Below are 20,135 nucleotides of genomic sequence, written 5' to 3' on the forward strand. Positions count from 1 at the left end.
AAAGGCATGCAAGTATACATGATAAAATAGCTTTTAATTTCATCACTTTTCAGGAGGAATGAAGCATTATTTCAATGAGCTGTAAGGGTACCAACAAATTTGAGCACGTCTGTATGTATATATATATATATCTATATATATATAGATATATATATATATATATATATATATATATATATATATATATATATATATATATATAATATACAATGTAAATGTGGTAAACAGCAAACTAGTTATAGCAACACTATCGAAAGAAAAAAAAGTTTGTCTTCTAAACAGTAAACTAGTTTTTTTTTTTAAACATTCCCAACATATACACGCTTGACCTCGAGGTGTATTTTATTATTATTATTATTATTATTATTAGTAGTAGTAGTAGTAGTAGTATTTGGTAACTTTACTAGATTGCTGCATTTAAATGTCAGGTTCATGTATTAATAAAGTAGTATCACTTTTTTTGCTCATTTACAAAAAACGTAAATAATACAGTTTAAAAGATTAGCGTGTGTCTTGACAGAGGCTCTCATCCTCTGCCAGCCATTTCTGGGTTTCTTTATAACCAACAGAAGATCAGCTTCTTCCACAGCCAATCAGAAGTAATAGAGGTGGGACTGAAAACACTTTTTAAAAATTTTATGTATGTGCTAGACTTTCGAAACTTGAGTGGCTCTCTACAAATATACCCGGAGTGCCTTTCTAGCAATAGAGCGAACATAGCAAAAATAAATAAATAAAAACTACTTGTCCGATGGGCAAAGTATAACGGGAAAACGATACGAATTGGCCACCCCAGATAGACTATTGATGAATGCCTTCTTTTCCACTTAATTAATACACAGGGTGAGATATTACCTTAATATTATTAATTACTGAAACTTAATGTGCTAATTAATGCTATTTTGATATAAACCTTCTTTTCTGCTTTTGTACTGTATTTATGTTCTTTTTGATCAAATTCATAAAATATATAACCATGTTGTGTGATTTACTGCTCAATTGTTAATCTTGGCAATCTTTAACTTGTAAGGAAGACATGTATACAGTGTGCTAATGAAATTAAGAAACCATTACACATATTAATCAATTGTATCCTTAAATTGGACATGTTAACTTCAGGAGAGAGGTGAAAGGAGGAGAGGAGAAGAGTGGGGGAGGGCAGAGGTTAATAGAAGTTAACCAATTGACGGCCTCAGTGCTGGAACAATAGAACCCAGAACAGCTGCGTGACTGCAAACTGTTACTGATTCAAGCTGCATAACCACACTTGAGTCAGCGCAGAGTCTTAATGCAGAAGAACAGGGTGACTGACCAATGACCGCATAACCCCCAGGGAGAATCCGGTATACAATCCCATCGAAGAGAATCCCGTTCGGAAAGAGAGTGGCCATGATCTCACCAACAAGACGACCGAACGCAGCTCCTAGAGAGAGAGGGGGGAGAATAGAGGATACAGGGGAGACGAGAGAGAAGAGGGGAGAAGTTAGTAGGAGTTAGCCAGTGATGCCCTCATACCATCGTAACATTGTAGCTGCCCTGTGCTTACCTGCTGTTATAATACAGAACCATTATCGCATGAATATATCTGCTCTCTGCATTGCCAGTGAAGATCCTATCAGATCCATTGTGCAGTTGCCATCACTGTTAATGTTGTGGTCTGCTAATGGTTCTGCTGGTTATAATGGGACCCCAGTGGGATTTCCAGATCTTACCCAGTATGAAGACAGGCATAAATGCTCCACAAGGGACAGGCATGGTGGTGGAAATGGCTGACATCCAAAACTGAGAGGGTGAGAGAGAGATGAGTAATTGCAATATGAACCACTCAGACTGATTGCAAACAGCAAGTCTTTGTTAAATGTGAAAATATAATTAGATGCGATTTACTGCACTGTTTAAGCTCCATTAAAGCAGTGCTAATCAAGGTTTTGAAAGCCATTTCCTAACCTCTTATTAGCACCATTAGCAACATTATCACTGCATCCCCCACATCAAAGGAGTACCATCCAATGTTTTGAAATCAACTTCATTACCTCATATTAGCACCAGCAACAAGGGGGTGCTGATACTTGTACTCGGAACTGCCTTTAAGAAGTATTTATCAGCAGGTATTAAATAAATCCATTCATTAATGTGGTGATTTTAAAACAAGAAAAGCTGCCCTTCCCTCACCTTCACAATTCAGTACCATTCAATGACAATTAACTTTTGCATTAAGTGTTTGAAAAGACAATTGAAAGCATTTTTTTTACCTTCATGACAAAGAAAAGCAGCAGGATGACAAAGACGCTGATTTTGGGGTGCATCCAGACTGCTGATCGCCCCAGGACGTGTGTGGAGCCATCATGCTTCGTCCAGGTGTGGTTATCGAAGAGGGAGTTTATCGACTCACGAGGCATCAGCTGGGGAACACAGAGCAGTAGGAACGATCCTTGACTAACTGCTTACTGTACCTTTAAGGAACTATATGGTACATTTGCGCCACCTACTGGCTTGTTGAATATCTCTCAGTGGGTTACAAACAGACAGCTGATGCATGGTCACATATAGAGAATATGGCATAGTGTCTTGAGCGGTACAAGCTGATTTCACAACAAGGTGAAAATCAGCTTGTTTCGCACAGCAGCGATACACAGTCCTCATATATCACCATTCGATCAGCACTCGTTTTGTTAGTTGAAGTTATAATAATAATAATAATAATAATAATAAATAATACAATGTATAATTGGGATTTTGACCTCTCACCTCTCCAGCCATGAACTGTCCGAACCCAGGGGGAAAGGTCAAGGTTGCAATGACAAAGGTCACAACCCCTGGGTAGATGAGCCGACTGTAAAACAAACACAATTTTAGACAGTCTGTCAATAAAACTGTCTAAAAAACTATCAATGTATCTGCCTGACTACATTATATATCAATCAACAGAACTATCTATCAGTGTATCTATAAATGTATCTTTTAATCAAAAACTCTATCGATATACAGTACTGTGCAAAAGTTTTAGGCAGGTGTGAAAAAATGCTGTAAAGTAAGAATGCTTTCAAAAATAGACATGCTAATAGTTTATATTTATCAATTAACAAGTGAGTGAACAAAAGAAAAATCTACATCAAATCAATATTTGGTGTGACCACCCTTTGCCTTCAAAACAGCATAAATTCTTCTAAGTACACTTGCACACAGTTTTTGAAGGAACTCGGCAGGTAGGTTGGCCCAAACATCTTGGAGAACTAACCACAGTTCTTCTGAGGATTTAGGCAGCCTCAGTTGCTTCTCTCTCTTCATGTAATCCCAGACAGACTCGATGTTGAGATCAGGGCTCTGTGGGGGCCATACCATCACTTCCAGGACTCCTTGTTCTTCTTTACGTTGAAGATAGTTCTTAATGACTTTCGCTGTATGTTTGGGGTCGTTGTCATGCTGCAGAATAAATTTGGGGCCAATCAGATGCCTCCCTGATGGTATTGCATGATGGATAAGTATCTGCCTGTACTTCTCAGCACTGAGGAGACCATTAATTCTGACCAAATCCCCAACTCCGTTTGCAGAAATGCAGCCCCAAACTTGCAAGGAACCTCCACCATGCTTCACTGTTGCCTGCAGACACTCATTCGTGTACCGCTCTCCAGCCCTTCGGCGAACAAACTGCCTTCTGCTACAGCCAAATATTTCAAGAGTCCAGAGCACCTGCTGCCATTTTTCTGCACTCCAGTTCCTGTGTTTTCGTGCATAGTTGAGTCGCTTGGCCTTGTTTCCACGTCGGAGGTATGGCTTTTTGGCTGCAAGTCTTCCATGAAGGCCACTTCTGACCGGACTTCTCCGGACAGTAGATGGGTGTACCACGGTCCCACTGTTTTCTGCCAATTCTGAGCTGATGGCACTGCTGGACATCTTCCGATTGCAAAGGGAAGTAAGCATGATGTGTCTTTCATCTGGTGCAGTAAGTTTCCTTGGCCGACCACTGCGTCTATGGTCCTCAACGTTGCCCATTTCTTTGTGCTTCTTCAAAAGAGCTTGGACAGCACATCTGGAAACCCCTGTCTGCCTTGAAATTTCTGCCTGGGAGAGACCTTGCTGATGCAGTATAAATACCTTGTGTCTTGTTGCTGTGCTCAGTCTTGCCATGGTGTATGACTTTTGACAGTAAACTGTCTTCAGCAACCTCACCTTGTTAGCTGAGTTTGGCTGTTCCTCACCCAGTTTTATTCCTTCTACACAGCTGTTTCTGTTTCAGTTAATGATTGTGTTTCAACCTACATATTGAATTGATGATCATTAGCACCTGTTTGGTATAATTGTTTAATCATACACCTGACTATATGCCCACAAAATCCCTGAGCAAGTTGTGCAAGTGTACCTAGAAGAATTGATGCTGTTTTGAAGGCAAAGGGTGATCACACCAAATATGGATTTGATTTAGATTTTTCTTCGGTTCACTCACTTTGCATTTAGTTAATTGATAAATATAACCTATTAACATGTCTATTTTTGAAAGCATTCTTTACAGCATTTTTTCACACCTGCCTAAAACTTTTGCACAGTACTGTATCTATCAATGTATCTCTATCTATCTATCTATCTATCTATCTATCTATCTATCTATCTATCTATCTATCTATCTATCTATCTATCTACAGTCAACTGATTAATATGAATTTCAAGGGACCAGCAAAAAAAAAAAAAATCTGTCATCTATTATCAGGAGTCTAAGCCAAATGCATACTGTGAGTTTTTATTGAAGTTACAGTATCAAATTTCATTGTTCGGGGGAAATGTTGAAATCTGCAGCAACATCTTCCTTTGTCTTGTACAGTGGTACATTATCCACCACTTTGAACACCTCCACTGTTGTATGCAAGGATAATTCAATTTTTTGCGCTGGCCACTCACTTCTCTGCTTCATGTAAATGGCATTGATGCATGAGCACTATTGCAACTCAAAATGCATCATAGGATCACTAGTCGCAAAACAGCACTAAAATACAGAACAGTCGCTAGCCTGGATGCAAGTGAATACAATTCCCAATACCCTTTGTTTAATTAAAAATGTTCTTCCCTGGGGAACAGGAAATTCGTGTTTAGACAATTCGGATTTTAAGAAGTCATTTACAGTAAGCAACTGCTGAATTTGGCCGGGACCATGTTGAAAATTCATAGTATCAGAAAATCAGTTAAATCTGAGCTTGTCTCAATGGCTGTCGGCATGTGTAAATCCTGTGAAAAGACCTGTGTGGTCGGAATGATAAGAAAAGGTACTGTGTGAACCTGTGTTGTATTGTGTTGTGTGTGTTTGCAATCGGTAAATGGCTCAGCTGTAGAATAAGAAGAAAAGTATAGTTTAGCACTCTACGTGGGAGTTAGGTTTTGTTTTTGGTTTTGTTTTATTTCTGTAAATAATAAAAGTGCATGCAAATCTAGGTCTGCTCATTTTAAAGGGTGTTAACGAGCCTTGACAGAAGGCTGTGTTACTATATATATATATATATATATACAGTGCCTTGAAAAAGCCTTCACACCCTGGAACATTTTTTACATTCTACTGCCTAAAAAATTCAATTCAAAATGCATTAAAGTAGGAGTTAGTTTCACTGATCTACACAACATCACCTACACTTTCAACATGAAAGAGTAAATATAGAAATATTCAAAAAGTAATAAAAAAATACAAAATAAAGTCTTGATTGCATAAGTCTTCACACCCCTTGAGTCAAAACTTGCTTGAGTCGTTGAGTCTTTTGGATAAGTGTCTACCAACTTAGCACAGCGGGATGGTGCAGTTTTTGCCCATTCTTCTTGGCAGAATAGCTCAAGCACTTTCAAGTTGGCTGGGGATCGTCTGAGGACTGCAGTCTTCAAGTCTCGCCACAGATTTTCTCTGGGCTTTGACTAGGCCACTCGAGGACATTCACTTTCTTCTTGCTGAGCCACTCCATTGTTGCTTTTGCTTTGTGCTTAGGATCATTGTCCTGCTGAAAGGTGAAACTTCTCCCCAGTCCCATATCTCTGGCAGACTGGATTAGGTTTTCTTCCATGATCTGCCTGTACTTTGCACCATCCATCTTTCCCTCGATCTTCACAAGCATCCCTGTCCTCGCTACTGCAAAGCATAATGCAAACATAATGCTGCCACCACCATGCTTTACTGTAGGGATGGTGTTAGCAGGGTGATGTGCTGTGTTTGGTTTACGCCACACATATCGCTTAGCATTAAGACCAAAAAGTTCCACTTTGGTCTCATCAGACCACAAAACCCACATGCATGCAGTGTCCCCTAAGTGTTTCTTTGCAAAAGCTATGCGGCACATCATATGGCTTTTTTTAAGCAGTGGCTTCCTTCTTGCCACCCTCCCATACAGGCCATGTTTATGGAGTACTCTTGAAATTGTTGAACAGTCAACATTTTCCCCAATCTCAGCCAGAGTCCTCTGTAGTTCTTTTAAAGTTATCTTAGGCTTCACAGTGACCTCCCTCAGCAGTTTCCTTAAGCCATGGTTACTGACTTTGGAGGGACGGCCTGATCGAGGCAGTGTCTTGGTGGTGCCAAACTGTTTCCACTTTATAATGATGGACCTGCCAGTGCCCCAAGGGATATTCAAAGACATTGAAAGTTTCTTATAGCCTTCCCCCAATCTGTAGCTTTCAATAACTTTATCCCGGAGTTCTTTTGGCAGCTCCTTGTTTGGCATGTTTTGCCATTTGCTTCAAATTCATTTAATACAACAGAAACAGCTTGATTCTTCATCCAGGAGTATTCGAATCAGTTGAACTACTGTGATTGGACACAGGTGGGCTCTATTTAACTTATTATGTGCCTTGTTAAGGCAATTTGTTGTACCTGAGCTAATTTGGGTTTGCTATGACAAAGGATGTGAAGACTTATACAATCAAGACTTTTTGGTTTTGTATTTTTAATGACTTTTTGAATATTTCTATAATTGTTCTTTCACGTTGAAAGTGTAGATGATGTTGTGTAGATCAGTAAAACAAACTCCTACTTTAATGCATTTTGAATTGTATTTTTTAGGCAATAGAATGTGAAAAATGTTCAAGGGTGTAAAGACTTTTTCAAGGCACTGTATATATATATATATATATATATATATATATATATATATATAGAGAGAGAGAGAGAGAGAGAGAGAGAGAGAGAGAGAGAGAGAGAGAGAGAGAGAGAGATTTAAAAAACTACAAACAGCTCTATATCCAAAGAGAACCAGGATCCAACAGGATACTCGTCAATCACTAGAAATGCTTAATGATGAGGAAAAGTCATTGATAAACTGAAAACTCTGTTTTAATAATTAGCTACAACATTTCGTCTGAAGCTAGTAGAAATTGCCAGGTAGACTGATGATGTTTAAGTTTGAAAGTGCAACACTCATCTGTGATTCACTGTACAGCTCTCAAACTCAAACGACAGCACTAGTCTACCTGCTGTAGCTATTTCTACGATTGATTCATGTTACCAGCTCAGTGTGCACTTACTATCTTGTCAGGAAGCGTGTTAACACCGTTTGTCTTCGCATGAAGACAACCACCTGCCGATTCAGATACACAAAGAAGGCACCGAGGAACCCACACAATATCCTGAGAGAGGGGGAGAGGGGAGGGGGAGCGAGAGAAAGGGGGGGGGACATGTCAACCAAAGCATCCCATTGTAACTGCTCTATACATCAGTTATCATTGCCTCTTAATGTAATAAATATAACACAGAACCACTACATTGGTGCCACTGTATCTATATCAGGGGAGTACTCTGAATCATTTCTGGTGCCACTGCTGTATAATATATAAAACTATTGAGTCTGAAACTAAGTTAAACTGTCAAAGTCATTGCTGTTGCCCCTGTATAGTATATATTAGAACTGTGACTAAGGTAAATAACAAGCATTGTGTTGCTTTTCTACATTAGGACAGGTAAATATAAATCCAACATACCCAATGATGGCAAATGCAGGCAATTCTTGGAGGTCAAAGGGGAAATCCATTCGGAAGTTTGTTTGGAAAAGGGCAGTGATCGTTACTGAGGGACAAATTGAGAAGCAGATTAATGGAGCGTTCCAGGAACATTACAGGAGGGTTAGGATTAGTGTCCCAGATGTATTCAAATGCCTGATCAGCACTGTTCTTTAAAAAAAAGGATTTTTAGAACAAAGGAACGTAGAGACACTGGAAACAAGACAGTCGTTGGAAAATGACATTAGTTCCTGTAACAGGGAGAGATCTCAACTGGCCGTCTGACACATGCATGATGCTGCAGGAAGGGGGGTGGCAGTCCCATGGGATCTGCCTGCCAGTCATGGCGGTGACACAGAGAGGTGGGGAAGAGGGTGTGTGCACTTTCCCCTCTCTGAGTGGCTGGGAGGCAGGTTTTAGTGGGATTGCTGAACCTATAAATTAATACTCTGCTGTTTCCTCAGATCTGCCCCTTTAGACCAGAACAACGAGCAAGCGGTCTCGCTTGACTACAGACGGACGGGAGAAAAACTGGCTGGCTGGCTGAACCCGGACGCGAGCACCAAAGCCAGGTTGGTGGAGGTGATCGTGGTGGAGCGCTCCCTAGAGTGCTTGGCACTGGCACCTCGGCTATGGGTGCAACGGCAGGCACCTGCCACTTTGGATCTGGCGGTCGAGTTGGCGGAGCAGTATCAGGCAGCAGGGCCAACGCCAGCAAGACTGCCTGGAAGTAACGCAATTACTGTATCACCCCCTCCACTGGCCCCAGAGAGGGTGCAGGGACTGGGGGGAAGGGGTAGACAGGTATTTGGACGGGGGGTGTCAGCGGGAGCTCCCGGCCCGGGAACTGGGGCAGGGTGGGGTTACCCACGGGCTGCTGCAGTGTCGGACCGGGGTCTCACGCGGCCACCTCATCGTCGAGCCCCTTTGATGGCTCCAGTGTTTCCACCCCTTGTTGTAGCATTGGGGCGAGAAACCAGCCCATCATGGTGTTGGACGTGCAGGGAGGTGGGCCACATCACACAGGACTGCCCCGTGATGGAGTGTGACCTCAGCCGACCAGGTAAGCATGTTCAATTACCTCAATCACTTCAGCAGATGGGTTTTGTTATTCCTGTGACAGGGGATGGTACAAAAACCCAGGCGCTCCTGGATTCAGGGTTTGGTCAGTCCCTAATAAAGGATAGCCTAATTTCACCGGGGCATAAACAAATATTGGGACGGGTGCATATTAAATGTATTCATGGGGATGTTCGTTCTTATCCTAAGGTTAGCATAACGGTGAAAATTGGCCAGCAGGTGACACAGGTGAAGGTGGGGTTGTGTCCTCGATTGCCAGTACCGGTAGTTCTGGGACGGGACTGTGGGCAGTTCAAGAGTTGGTTGGCTGCCCTGACCCGTCCTCCCTATTGGCTAAGAAAGAGGAAGTAATTGGAGAGATCTTTACCTTTCGTGACCCGGAGTGGTTTTGTCATGAATTTAAACCCCGTAAAACTAAACGGGAGCACCGGGCTGCTAAGAATGAGGGCTGGCAATGGAGGGAGTTTGAGAAGTTTCAGGTGGGGGCGATTGGTGAAGAGTCTGGGGGGGAGGCCGCGGAGCCAGCGCAGGGGTCTAGTTCGGCTGCCTCCGCTCAGGACCGACCTGATCCTGAGCTGGAAGCCATGGAAGCTGATTTTTTAGCTCGTTCCCGTGACTTCCGCCTCGAGCAAGGGCGTGACGACGTGCTGGGCAGGCTCTTTGACCAAGCAGCGGTGGTTAATGGTCGGGTGGTCGAGCCCAGACGTGCCGCCATGTACCCTCACTTTGAAATCGCTCGAGACCTCCTGTACCGTGCTGACAAATTGCCCCAGACTGGGGAAGTGCGTCACCAGTTGCTGATTCCTCAATCCTTTAAGGAGGATTTACTGTGGCTGGCTCACGCTATTCCTTTGTCTGGTCATCTGGGAAGGGATAAGACTAAAGCAAGGCTTGTGTCACGGTTCTACTGGATGGGGCTGGATGGTGACGTCAGACGTTTTTGCGACCGTTGTGGGGAGTGTCAGAAAGCCAGTCCTAGAGCCGTCCCACGAGCCCCACTGGTGCCGTTGCCCCTAGTGGAAGCACCGTTTGAGCGTATTGGAATGGATTTGGTTGGGCAGCTGGAGAGGAGTGCGGCGGGATACACACACCTATTGGTTATTCTGGATTATGCCACACGTTATCCTCTCTGCCTCAGCCAAATCTGTTGCCAACGAGCTTGTGAAGGTCTTTTCCCAAGTCGGGATTCCCAAAGAAATACTAACCGACCAAGGCACCAACTTTATGTCCCGACTAATCCGCGGAACATGTAAACTTTTGGGGATTAAGACCATTAGGACCTCGGTGTTTCATCCTCAGACCGATGGTCTTGTGGAGCGCTTTAGACCCTTAAGAACATGTTGCGCAGATTTATTAGTAGTGATGTGCGTTACTGGGACCAGCTGATTCCTCCCCTTCTCTTTGCGATCAGAGAGGTACCCCAGGCTTCCACGGGCTTTTCGCCATTCGAGCTGCTGTATGGGCGAAGACCCTGGGGTGTGCTCGATCTGGTCAGAGAGATGTGGGAGGAACAGCAGGATAATTCGACAAATATAGTCCGGTATGTGTTGGACCTGCGCAAACATCTTGAATCTGTTGGAAAATGGGTGCATGACAATTTGCTGCAGGCTCAGCACAGACAGGAGACACAGTACAACCAAGGAGCCAGGTTACGCACATTTCAGCCGGGGGATAAAGTACTTCTATTATTACCCAGTTCTGAGTCGAAACTTCTGGCTAAGTGGCAAGGACCTTTTGAGGTTACACGCCGGATTGGGACAGTGGATTATGAGATCTGCCAGCCGGAGCGACGAAGAGAGAAACACATTTATCATGTAAACCTCTTGAAGCCCTGGTTGCAACAGGAGGCGTTGGTAGTGGCGCAGGCAGATGACGTCACAGACCTGGGACCTGATCTTTCTGTGTTGGCGAAAACAGGGTCGGTCCAGATTGCAGAAAATCTGACACCAACACAGAAATGTCAGGCTCGGGCACTGGTGACGGAATTTCCTGATGTGTTTTCTCCCGTCCCGGGGCAGACTCGAGTAGCCCATCATCACATTGAAGTTGAGCCGGGGGCGCCAGTTCGCCAGATGCCGTACCGTATACCTGAACGTAAAAGACAGGTAATAAAAACGGAGATTGATGAGATGCTGAGACTGGGGGTAATAGAAGAGTCCCAAAGTGACTGGAACAGTCCTATTGTTTTAGTGGATAAACCAGACTGGTCAACTCGGTTTTGCATTGACTTCAGACGAGTTAATGAGAAATCAAGGTTTGATGCTTATCCCTGACCCCAGAATCCAGAGAGAGGACGGCATTTTCAAATCCCTTCGGGTTATACCAATTTAGGACCATGCCTTTTGGGTTGCACGGAGCACCAGCCACTTTCTAGCGGATGATGGATCGCATTTTGCGGCCCAATCAGCAGTACACCGCTGCTTACATAGATGACATGGTTATCCACAGTGAGGATTGGCCGAGTCATCTGCGTAAGGTAGCGGCGGTATTGCAATCCTTGCTGGAGGCTGGGCTCACTGCTAACCCAAAGAAATGTGCCATTGGGAAGAGTGAGTCGGAGTATTTGGGGTATCGAGTAGGGAGCGGCCAGATCAGACCGCTGATTGCTAAGGTGAAAGCCTTGGCTGACTGGCCGGTCCCTACAACCAAAACCCAGGTGCGCTCTTTCTTGGGTCTAGCGGGCTATTATAGGAAGTTCATTCCGAACTTTGCCACGCTCGCTACGCCTTTGACAGACCTCACCCAGAAGGCTGCCCCAAATACGGTTCAGTGGACGGAGCCATGCCAGAGGGCCTTGCTCGCTCTGAAGCGAAGGCTGTGTAGCAAGCCAGTGCTATGCACTCCTAATTTCAGCAAGAGGTTCACCCTGCAGACGGATGCGTCAAAGACAGGTCTCGGGGCAGTATTGTCTCAGGAGGTGCGGGGAAGCGAGCACCCAGTCCTGTATATCAGCAGGAAGCTCGTTGCCCGTGAAAATAACTATAGTACCATCGAGAAGGAGTGTCTCGCAGTAAAATGGGCAGTCGAGTCACTCCGGTACTACCTCCTGGGGCGACACTTCACTCTGGTAACAGATCATGCCCCCTTAGCATGACTTCACCGGATGAAAAATAACAATGCCAGAATCACCCGGTGGTACTTGGCCCTGCAGCCCTATGCCTTCAGGGTTGTCCACCGAGCAGGAAAGCTCCATCTAAATGCGGTTTTTTTCTCTCGGGAAGGCATAGGGGTGTAGGATTTCGAATGGACCGGTGGTGCCATTCTAAGGAGGAGGATGTTTAACAGGGAGAGATCTGGACTGGCCGTCTGACGCATGCACGATGCTGCAGGAAGGGGGGCGGCAGTCCCGTGGGATCTGCCTGCCAGTCATGGCGGTGACACAGAGAGGTGGGGAAGAGGGTGTGTGCGCTTTCCCCCTCACTGAGTGGCTGGGAGGCAGGTTTTAGTGGGATTGCTGAACCTACAAATTAATACTCTGCTATTTCCTCAGCTCTGCCCTTTTAGACTGGAACAACGAGCAAGCGGTCTCGCTTGACTACAGACGGACGGGAGAAAAACTTCCAGAAAGAAAATTAAAGAAAATAATCTACAGAAAGAGAGAGAAAGTGGGGAATCTTTGGGCAGCCCCTGATATTGTTGTAAAGTGAGCTGAGGAACAGCCTAGAGTAGGACGGAGCAATCAACTTCTGAACAGCCTTCTGCTTATGTTTTCTTAACCCTTTGCGGTCCATTTATTAATTGGGCGTCAGGCACGCCAGGTCTAATTAATTTTCACACGCGCAGTTAATTTTAGACGCGCTGTTTAAAAGTATTTTTTTTCACAGTCAAACGGGTTTAAATGGCCCTGCATATCAACAAAGCACTCACTAGGCATCTCCAGCCCCGCCCCACTCTTTCGTTTGCTATAGCGTTCACCTATGTAAGAAATAAATAATAATAATAATAATAGTCGTACATACAGATCGATCATCTCCGGATCACTCGTTTTATCACCAAACTCCTCAATAATGCGATCCAAGTCATTATTTTATTACTATAACATCTCAAAAAAGCTCTGCAAATGTCTGTGTTTTCTGTGCGCTGATTCAATCAGCCAACTTGTTTACTTCAGACCGCCCCCGTATCTGATACCTGATACCATGTATGACTATTCATGAGATACGGCTTTTTTTTTATCGACTTGTCTCGGCTCCTGTCGCTCCCACTCGGCAATTGAATGGTTTTCTCTGCTTTTTCCGGCGAAAAAATGACTAGACACCCGTTTATTGCTTTGCTATAATGATGTCGGACCCAGTCCGACAAAGGACCTGTGAGGAATAATTGCAATGTCGGACCCAGTCCGACAATGGACCGCAAAGGGTTAAATCTGTGCACCTCAACTCAGACACACAACAGAAATTGGCGACTAGGATGGGATCTACGCGAAAAGTCTGTTAATAACCAGAATATAAATCGGATTGAAGTGAAGAAAACGGCATACCTCGGAAAAACAGCCCCAACACTGGAATTTGATCAGGCAAGTGAGACGTTTACAAATTTTGAGGAACATTTAGAAAATTTCTTTGTAGCAAATGAGATCTCCACAGAGAGGATGAAGGCTGTTTTTCTCACTGTAATCGGCACGAAAAACTTTGCCTTGTTAAAAGACTTAATAGCTCATAAAAGTACCCCAGATTCAACACTAGATGAGTTGTTGGAGGTGCTACGGGGACATTTTGAGCCTAAGAGGAATGTAGTGGTGGATCGATATGCGTTTCGTAGCCATAAGCAAATACAGTCAGAGTCCGTGTCAAAGTACATAGTGGGGCGAAAGGGACTTGCTGAACCATGTCAGTTTGGGACTACATTAAATGAGCAGTTAAGGGACCAACTGACCATCAGAATAACCAACAGAGAATTGAGAAGTCGTCTTTTAGGGGCTGCTTATGGGGAAACAAAATTTTGAAAGCACCGCGGCTAGTTTAAAACAAATTCAGCCGATGGCGGCTTACAGCACTGGTAGCCATGACTCAAAGTCAAAGACAGGCCATGCCAATCCCAAGAAGGGCAAGTCTCAGGCCGTTTGTTACCGATGCCTCAGAACAAAACACCAAGCGCGAGAATGCTGTTTCAAAGAGAGTAGTGATAGGGGGATAGGCTTAGTTAATGGTATTAAAGCAAAACTGTATGTAGCAGAACAAGCTGCCCCCAAATTTTGAAAGGCTAGACCTGTTCCATACGCGCTACGAGAAGCAGTAGATAAACAATTGGATGAATTGGTGCATCAGGGCATTCTGTCACCGGTAGCGTATTCACAGTGGGCAGCACCAATAGTATGTGTACCCAAAACCGATGGGAGTGTCTGCATCTGTGGTGACTATAAAGTGACTATTAACCCATGGTTAGAGTTCAAGATCTGTTTGCACAAGTGGCTAATGGTAAACAGTTCAGTAAGTTGGATCTAGCGCAGGCTTGTCAGCAAGTAGAGTTGAGTGATGCGAGTAAGCGGTACTTGACTATTACAACACAGAAGGGGCTATTTCAGTATAATAGGCTACCCTATGGTGTTTCTAGTGCGCCAACACTATTTCAGCGATTTATGGATATTCTTTTGCAAGGCTTAGAAGGAGTCATTTGTTACTTAGATGACATTCTAGTAACTGCTAGAGATACTGCTGAAAATTTGCAGAATTTGTAAGCTGTCTTGTGCAAATTAGAACAGCACAGGTTTAAAGTAAACCAAGAAAAATGTGCATTTTTCCAAAAGTACCTTGGTCACATTATCAAAGCAGAAGGTATCCGTCCTTTAAAAAAAAAGGCAGATGCTTTCAAGAAAGTGCCTGCTCCAAAAGACGTAATGGAACTGAGGTTAATTATTATGGGAAGTTCATACCTAATCTGGTCACACTTATTAAGCCCATGACCAAATAGTTAGAGAAAAATAAAGAGTGGTTTTGGACAGACAGAGTTCAGAAGGCGTTTGATGGTACTTGGAAGCAGCTATGCTCCGAAAGCCTTTTGGTGCATTTTGATCCAGTGTTACCAGTCATTCTATCTTGTGACATTATTGATAAATGACATTAGTTCCATATTAGGAATAAACTGTGTCAATTGTTCTGAAAGCTGATTGGTTGGCTGGGACACGGATAAGGTGCCACCGCGCTAGAAGCGGGCAGAATGGTTTGGGAGTGGAGCGAGTGATATTATGCTGTATTTATTTTGCTTATAAAAGTGTCATCCTTTTTGAACTACGATTGGTTTTCCTGGAGTTATTATTCTAAAGCAATCAACTTCTGAACAGCCTTATGCTTATGTTTTCTTAAATCTGTGCGCCTCAACTCAGAGACACAACAATATGGAAAGACATTGCCGTGGACTTGGGCATGAATGAATGTACTATAAAACATGAAAACATGGATTTTGTGAAGCAGAGGTTATTACAAACATATACTTTTTATTTAAATTGTAGTCGAGGAAGTAAAGAAACAATGGCCTAACCTGGAGACACATATCAGAGAAAGAAGTGTGACAGGGCAACCAAGAGTGGTCAGGGCTTGGGCAGTACATGAAAGTGATGTTAAGTATTTTAGGTAGCTCATTGCTAGCTTCCCAACTTTATATATTGATCATATGGTTCCTAATGCTGTCACAATTGTGTTGTGTAATATCATATGTTTTTGTATTGCGCAACATTATTGTAGTCTAGTAGACATGTAATAATTAGCAAATGTTTTCCATCAGCGTTTGCTGATCATTAAGTTTATACTACATTTAAGATTTTTGTGTTCAAAGTTATGTAAGAATTAACAGAATTGTATTTTTTAAAATTAAAATACTGAAACTAGGTATATTTACTACAAAGCCTCTACTGCACATCAGCGCTCTGAAGTATGATATTAACGCATCTAGTGTGCAATGGATTGACGGACGACTTTTTCGGATCACGGATTAATCCTTAAACTGAAATCCATGGGAATACAAGGGAGTACAGGGATAGAAACAAGACTCCCATTACATAGCAGTTTGATCAAATCCTGGTCTTACTATGAGTTTAATAAGACTCACCTGAGCTTGTAGGGAAATGGAAATGAGTAGAGTGCAAATGGCAGAAAAACAGTTTGCTGGAGGTGACTCTGGCATAAGTAGAGTTGCTAAGGCAACACCCCACTTGGCCTTAAGGCCAAGGATGTTAAGTGATAAGGCATATATTATTATTAATATTATTATTTATTTCTTAGCAGATGCCCTTATCCAGGGCGACTTACAATTGTTACAAGATATCACATTATTTTTACATACAATTACCCATTTATACAGGTGGGTTTCTACTGGAGCAATCTAGGTAAAGTACCTTGCTCAAGGGCACAGCAGCAGTGTCCCCCACTGGGGATTGAACCAACAACCCTCCGGTCAAGAGTCCAGAGCCCTAACCACTACTCCACACTACTGCCCAGCATGCATATAGCATAAGTGTATGGGAAAGTAGAACTGTGGTGAACAATTAACCACAGTAACCTTATAGAAGAGAGTAGTTTGTGGTTGGTTGCACCTGTGTGGAGTAACAGCTGAATAACTCATTCTACTACTGGCAACTATAACTGGTAAGATAACAGAAACAAACTAGTCACATAGGCCGAGTCAACGAGAATATAAATACCAGGCATAGAGGCGATACAGACGAGAAGCTCCCAATACCTCCAGATCATTGAGACTATCGATGTAGTATCTGAGGCTCTCTCCAAGGGAAAGGTAACTTGATCAATTGCCTATCCTGTTAATGCTAGTGAAATGTTATTGCATCTAAACAATACTGTTTGTTATTTGAAACTTTGAAATTAATATTAAGATTTGAAACATGGTCTGGTCTTATCCTTATAGCATAACAAAGTACTGGCTAATCAAGCTCATAGGAAAACCTGGAATGGGTGAAACTGCTGTACAATAGGAGTCTTATCTCCATCCCTGATCACATGCAGTTAGATACGTAACTGGGTAAATATACTTGCAGGGGGTACACCTCTTCTCTCAGTGAGGTGCAGCAGGGATCAGTGCCGGGACCCGTGCTGTTTCTCATGTAACTCAATGACCATATTTACCATAATTTGTGCATCGGTTACATAGTGAGCACACCTCACCTGCATCTTTGTTCCAGACAGCCAGAACCCGGAATATGAAGGCACTAAACGTGGCAGCGAAGAAACCCCGCCAGTAATTTCTGACAGCAAAGTACGTGGACGTGACCTCGATACTGAACAAGACACCTGCAGAGAGAGGGGGAAGGGGGAGGGAGAGGGGGTGATGGGGCACAGGGAGAGGAGCAGAGAGAGAGAGAGAACATTTAGTAAAACGGTAGTTGTAAAATGAAACTTCATAACATTAAACACAGCATGTCTGTATGTCTAAATTAAACAGGATTGTGATTTATTTAAAAAAAATAATGAGACAGACAGATATTATAGATAGATAGATAGATAAATAGATTGATAGATAGATAGATATTGTGCACACAGTCATATAGATATATAGATAGAGATATTCAGGCAGGTAGGTATCTAGTTAGGTAGGTAGGACAGACCAATAGATTATAGATATTCAGGCAGGTAGGTATCTAGTTAGGTAGGAGGACAGACTGATAGATTATAGATATTCAGGCAGGTAGGTATCTAGTTAGGTAGGAGGACAGACTGACTTGCCTCCTAGGGGGGTCCCGAAACAGCAGCCCACTCCCACAGCACAGCCCACCGTCAGAATGTCAGTGTAGCAGTAAGGGTGCTACTGACCATGCAGAGCAGAGAGGGGAGTGGAGAAAGGGGGAGAGAGGGGAAAAGGGAGATGGGAGAGGGAATACAAAAGAGAAAGGAAGGCAGACAAGAAAAGGAGAGGGAAAGAGAAGTAAGACAAGAGAGAGAAAGGAAGAGTGAGAGAGAAGAAAAATCAAGTGAATTAAAAATGGAAAGATAGACAGTGAGCTGAGGTTCCAGAGTGCCAGAGAAAAAGACACATCTCGACTGACACAGCATTTGTGCGATTGGGATGAAACTTGGTTCAAAGGGATACTGAGAGAATGACAGCTGTCTACCTTCTTTCTGTCTGATCATACAGGTAGCTAGGTGCTGTGTAAAAGTTTCTTACTGTACATACTTGTTAATTGTTTTGTTTTGGTGGTAATAATTTAAGAATGGTAGTAATTTAAAAGTGGTTGTAATTATAAGGTGACTGGAATTATAAGGTGGTTATAATTTAAGGTGGTAGTAACTCATTTAAGGTGGTAGTAACTCATTTCAGGTTAGTAATTTTAGGGTGGTATTAACTCATTTAAGGTGGTGGTAACTCAGTTATGGTGGTCGTTCATATTTGAAGGTTATAGTAAGTAACTGATGGCTTTACTTAATATTCTAAGGTGGTAGTAACTCATTTCAGGTGACAGTGACTAGTTTAAGGTGGTAGTGGAAGTTGAACTTGCCTCCCAACGGCGCTGCAAAGCATGTGCCTACACCCACTGCGCCAGCGCACACAAGCAGGTCGAGGCGATGGGCCTCACTCTGTCAGGAGAGTTAGAGACAGACAGCCATGCGGTCAGGACCAGGCAAGGCAATGCAGCAAACTTACAATCTCACACACACCATGCAACTCAACCCTGTTTCAATTACAGGGAAACTTCATCCCAGCTAGAATGTACTTAGGGTTACCATATGACTCCATGTACACTAGGACAGGTTGAGACCATTCAGGCCTTTCAACTCACACCCCAATGCATACTGCTAAGCGTAGTCCTGCTGTTAAAGGTACCTGAGATAGATTAAACATGCATTGTGATGTGAGTTGCCTGAACTGTCCCAAACTGTCTTAGTGCACATGGAGTCATATGGTAACCCTAAATGTACTGCTGTTTCATTTCTCACCTGTTTGACTATAATTTGTGTTCGATCTATTTTAATCAGGTGTTGGTTTTGCAGCATACAGCACAGGGCTGGATTCAGAGCAGAGCCACACAGTTCAGTTAGTCACAGTGTCAGTCTCACTCAGTGCCACTCACTCCTCACTCATCTCCCTGTAGTTCCAGCTTTGCCCTGCTCATGTCAGTAGTTTTGCTTAGTAAGCTGGCAAACATCAAACATTCAGTGCTGTTATAGTTCAAGCAGCTACACTCTGAGATGCTGTCTGACTCTTTAAACTTCTGCTACAGAGACCCATTTCACTGTTTAAGTTAATCCTCCCTCTCTCTCCCCCTCCCTCTCTCCCCCACTCTCTCTCTCCCTCTCTTACACTCACCCACTCCCTCTTTCCCTCTCTTTTCCTAACTCCCTCTCTCTCCCTCTCCACCTCTCACTCTCTTACATTATCCCACTCCCTCTCTTTCCATCTCTCCTCCCTCTCTCTCTTTCCCTCTCCCCTCCCTCTCTCTCCCTCTCTCTGTTCCTCCTTCTTTCTCCCTCTTTCAGCATCTCCTACCTCCCTTTCTCCCCTCTCTTACTTACTCTCTCTCTCCCTCCCACCCTCTCAAATCCAAAACTTTGCTTACCTCGTACACCCCTGAGAAGATTGACATGATTTTGCTGAGAACCACGGCACAGATACTGGCGATGTGGACAAACGGACCCTGTGGGTGGAGGAGAGGGGGGAGAGAGGGAGAGAAAGAGGGAAGAGAGGGAGGGAGGAGAAAGGCAGGTAGGGGCACAGGGAGGGGGAGAGGGAGAGGAGAGGGAGGAAGGAGAGAAGGTGAGGGAGTAGAGAGGAATGGGGGAGAGAAGGAAGAGGCAAGAGGGAGGAAACTTGGGTTATATTTTGAAGAAACAGGGACACAGGCAAAGATAGACAGACAACTTATGTGTCACAAATTCAAAAACATGCAGACAGACAGACCGAGAGACAGACAAATGTACACACACTCTGACAGACAGGCAGACACAGACAAACCCTCAACCGAAAGGACAGATAGACTGTGACACACTCAGACACTCAGACAGACAGTGTGGACCATACACACGTAGACTCTTGGACAGACTCTTAGACAGACAGTCATACACACAGAATCTTGGACAGACAGACATACAGACAGTCAGATGGATAGTGGTCAGTACCTCTTTCCCCAACGGCATGCCGCTGCCCAGTCCCGC

General features: G+C 43.6%; 1 protein-coding gene across 1 annotated transcript; it reads right to left on the reverse strand.

Annotated features, from left to right (window-relative positions):
• Positions 1 to 1,312: 1,312 nt before the first annotated feature.
• Positions 1,313 to 20,132, reverse strand: LOC131728360 (chloride channel protein 1-like; the record flags this gene model as incomplete). The annotated part of the gene is made up of 10 exons (XM_059019375.1): positions 1,313 to 1,423; positions 1,713 to 1,782; positions 2,253 to 2,402; positions 2,749 to 2,833; positions 7,489 to 7,590; positions 7,942 to 8,026; positions 17,154 to 17,279; positions 17,712 to 17,790; positions 19,541 to 19,618; positions 20,100 to 20,132. Coding segments are annotated over 10 exons (919 nt in total), but the record flags the coding sequence as incomplete, so codon positions are not given.
• Between the last annotated feature and the right edge of the window lie 3 nt (positions 20,133 to 20,135).

Source organism: Acipenser ruthenus, unplaced genomic scaffold, assembly GCF_902713425.1.
Source record: "Acipenser ruthenus unplaced genomic scaffold, fAciRut3.2 maternal haplotype, whole genome shotgun sequence".
Taxonomy (NCBI): domain Eukaryota; kingdom Metazoa; phylum Chordata; class Actinopteri; order Acipenseriformes; family Acipenseridae; genus Acipenser; species Acipenser ruthenus.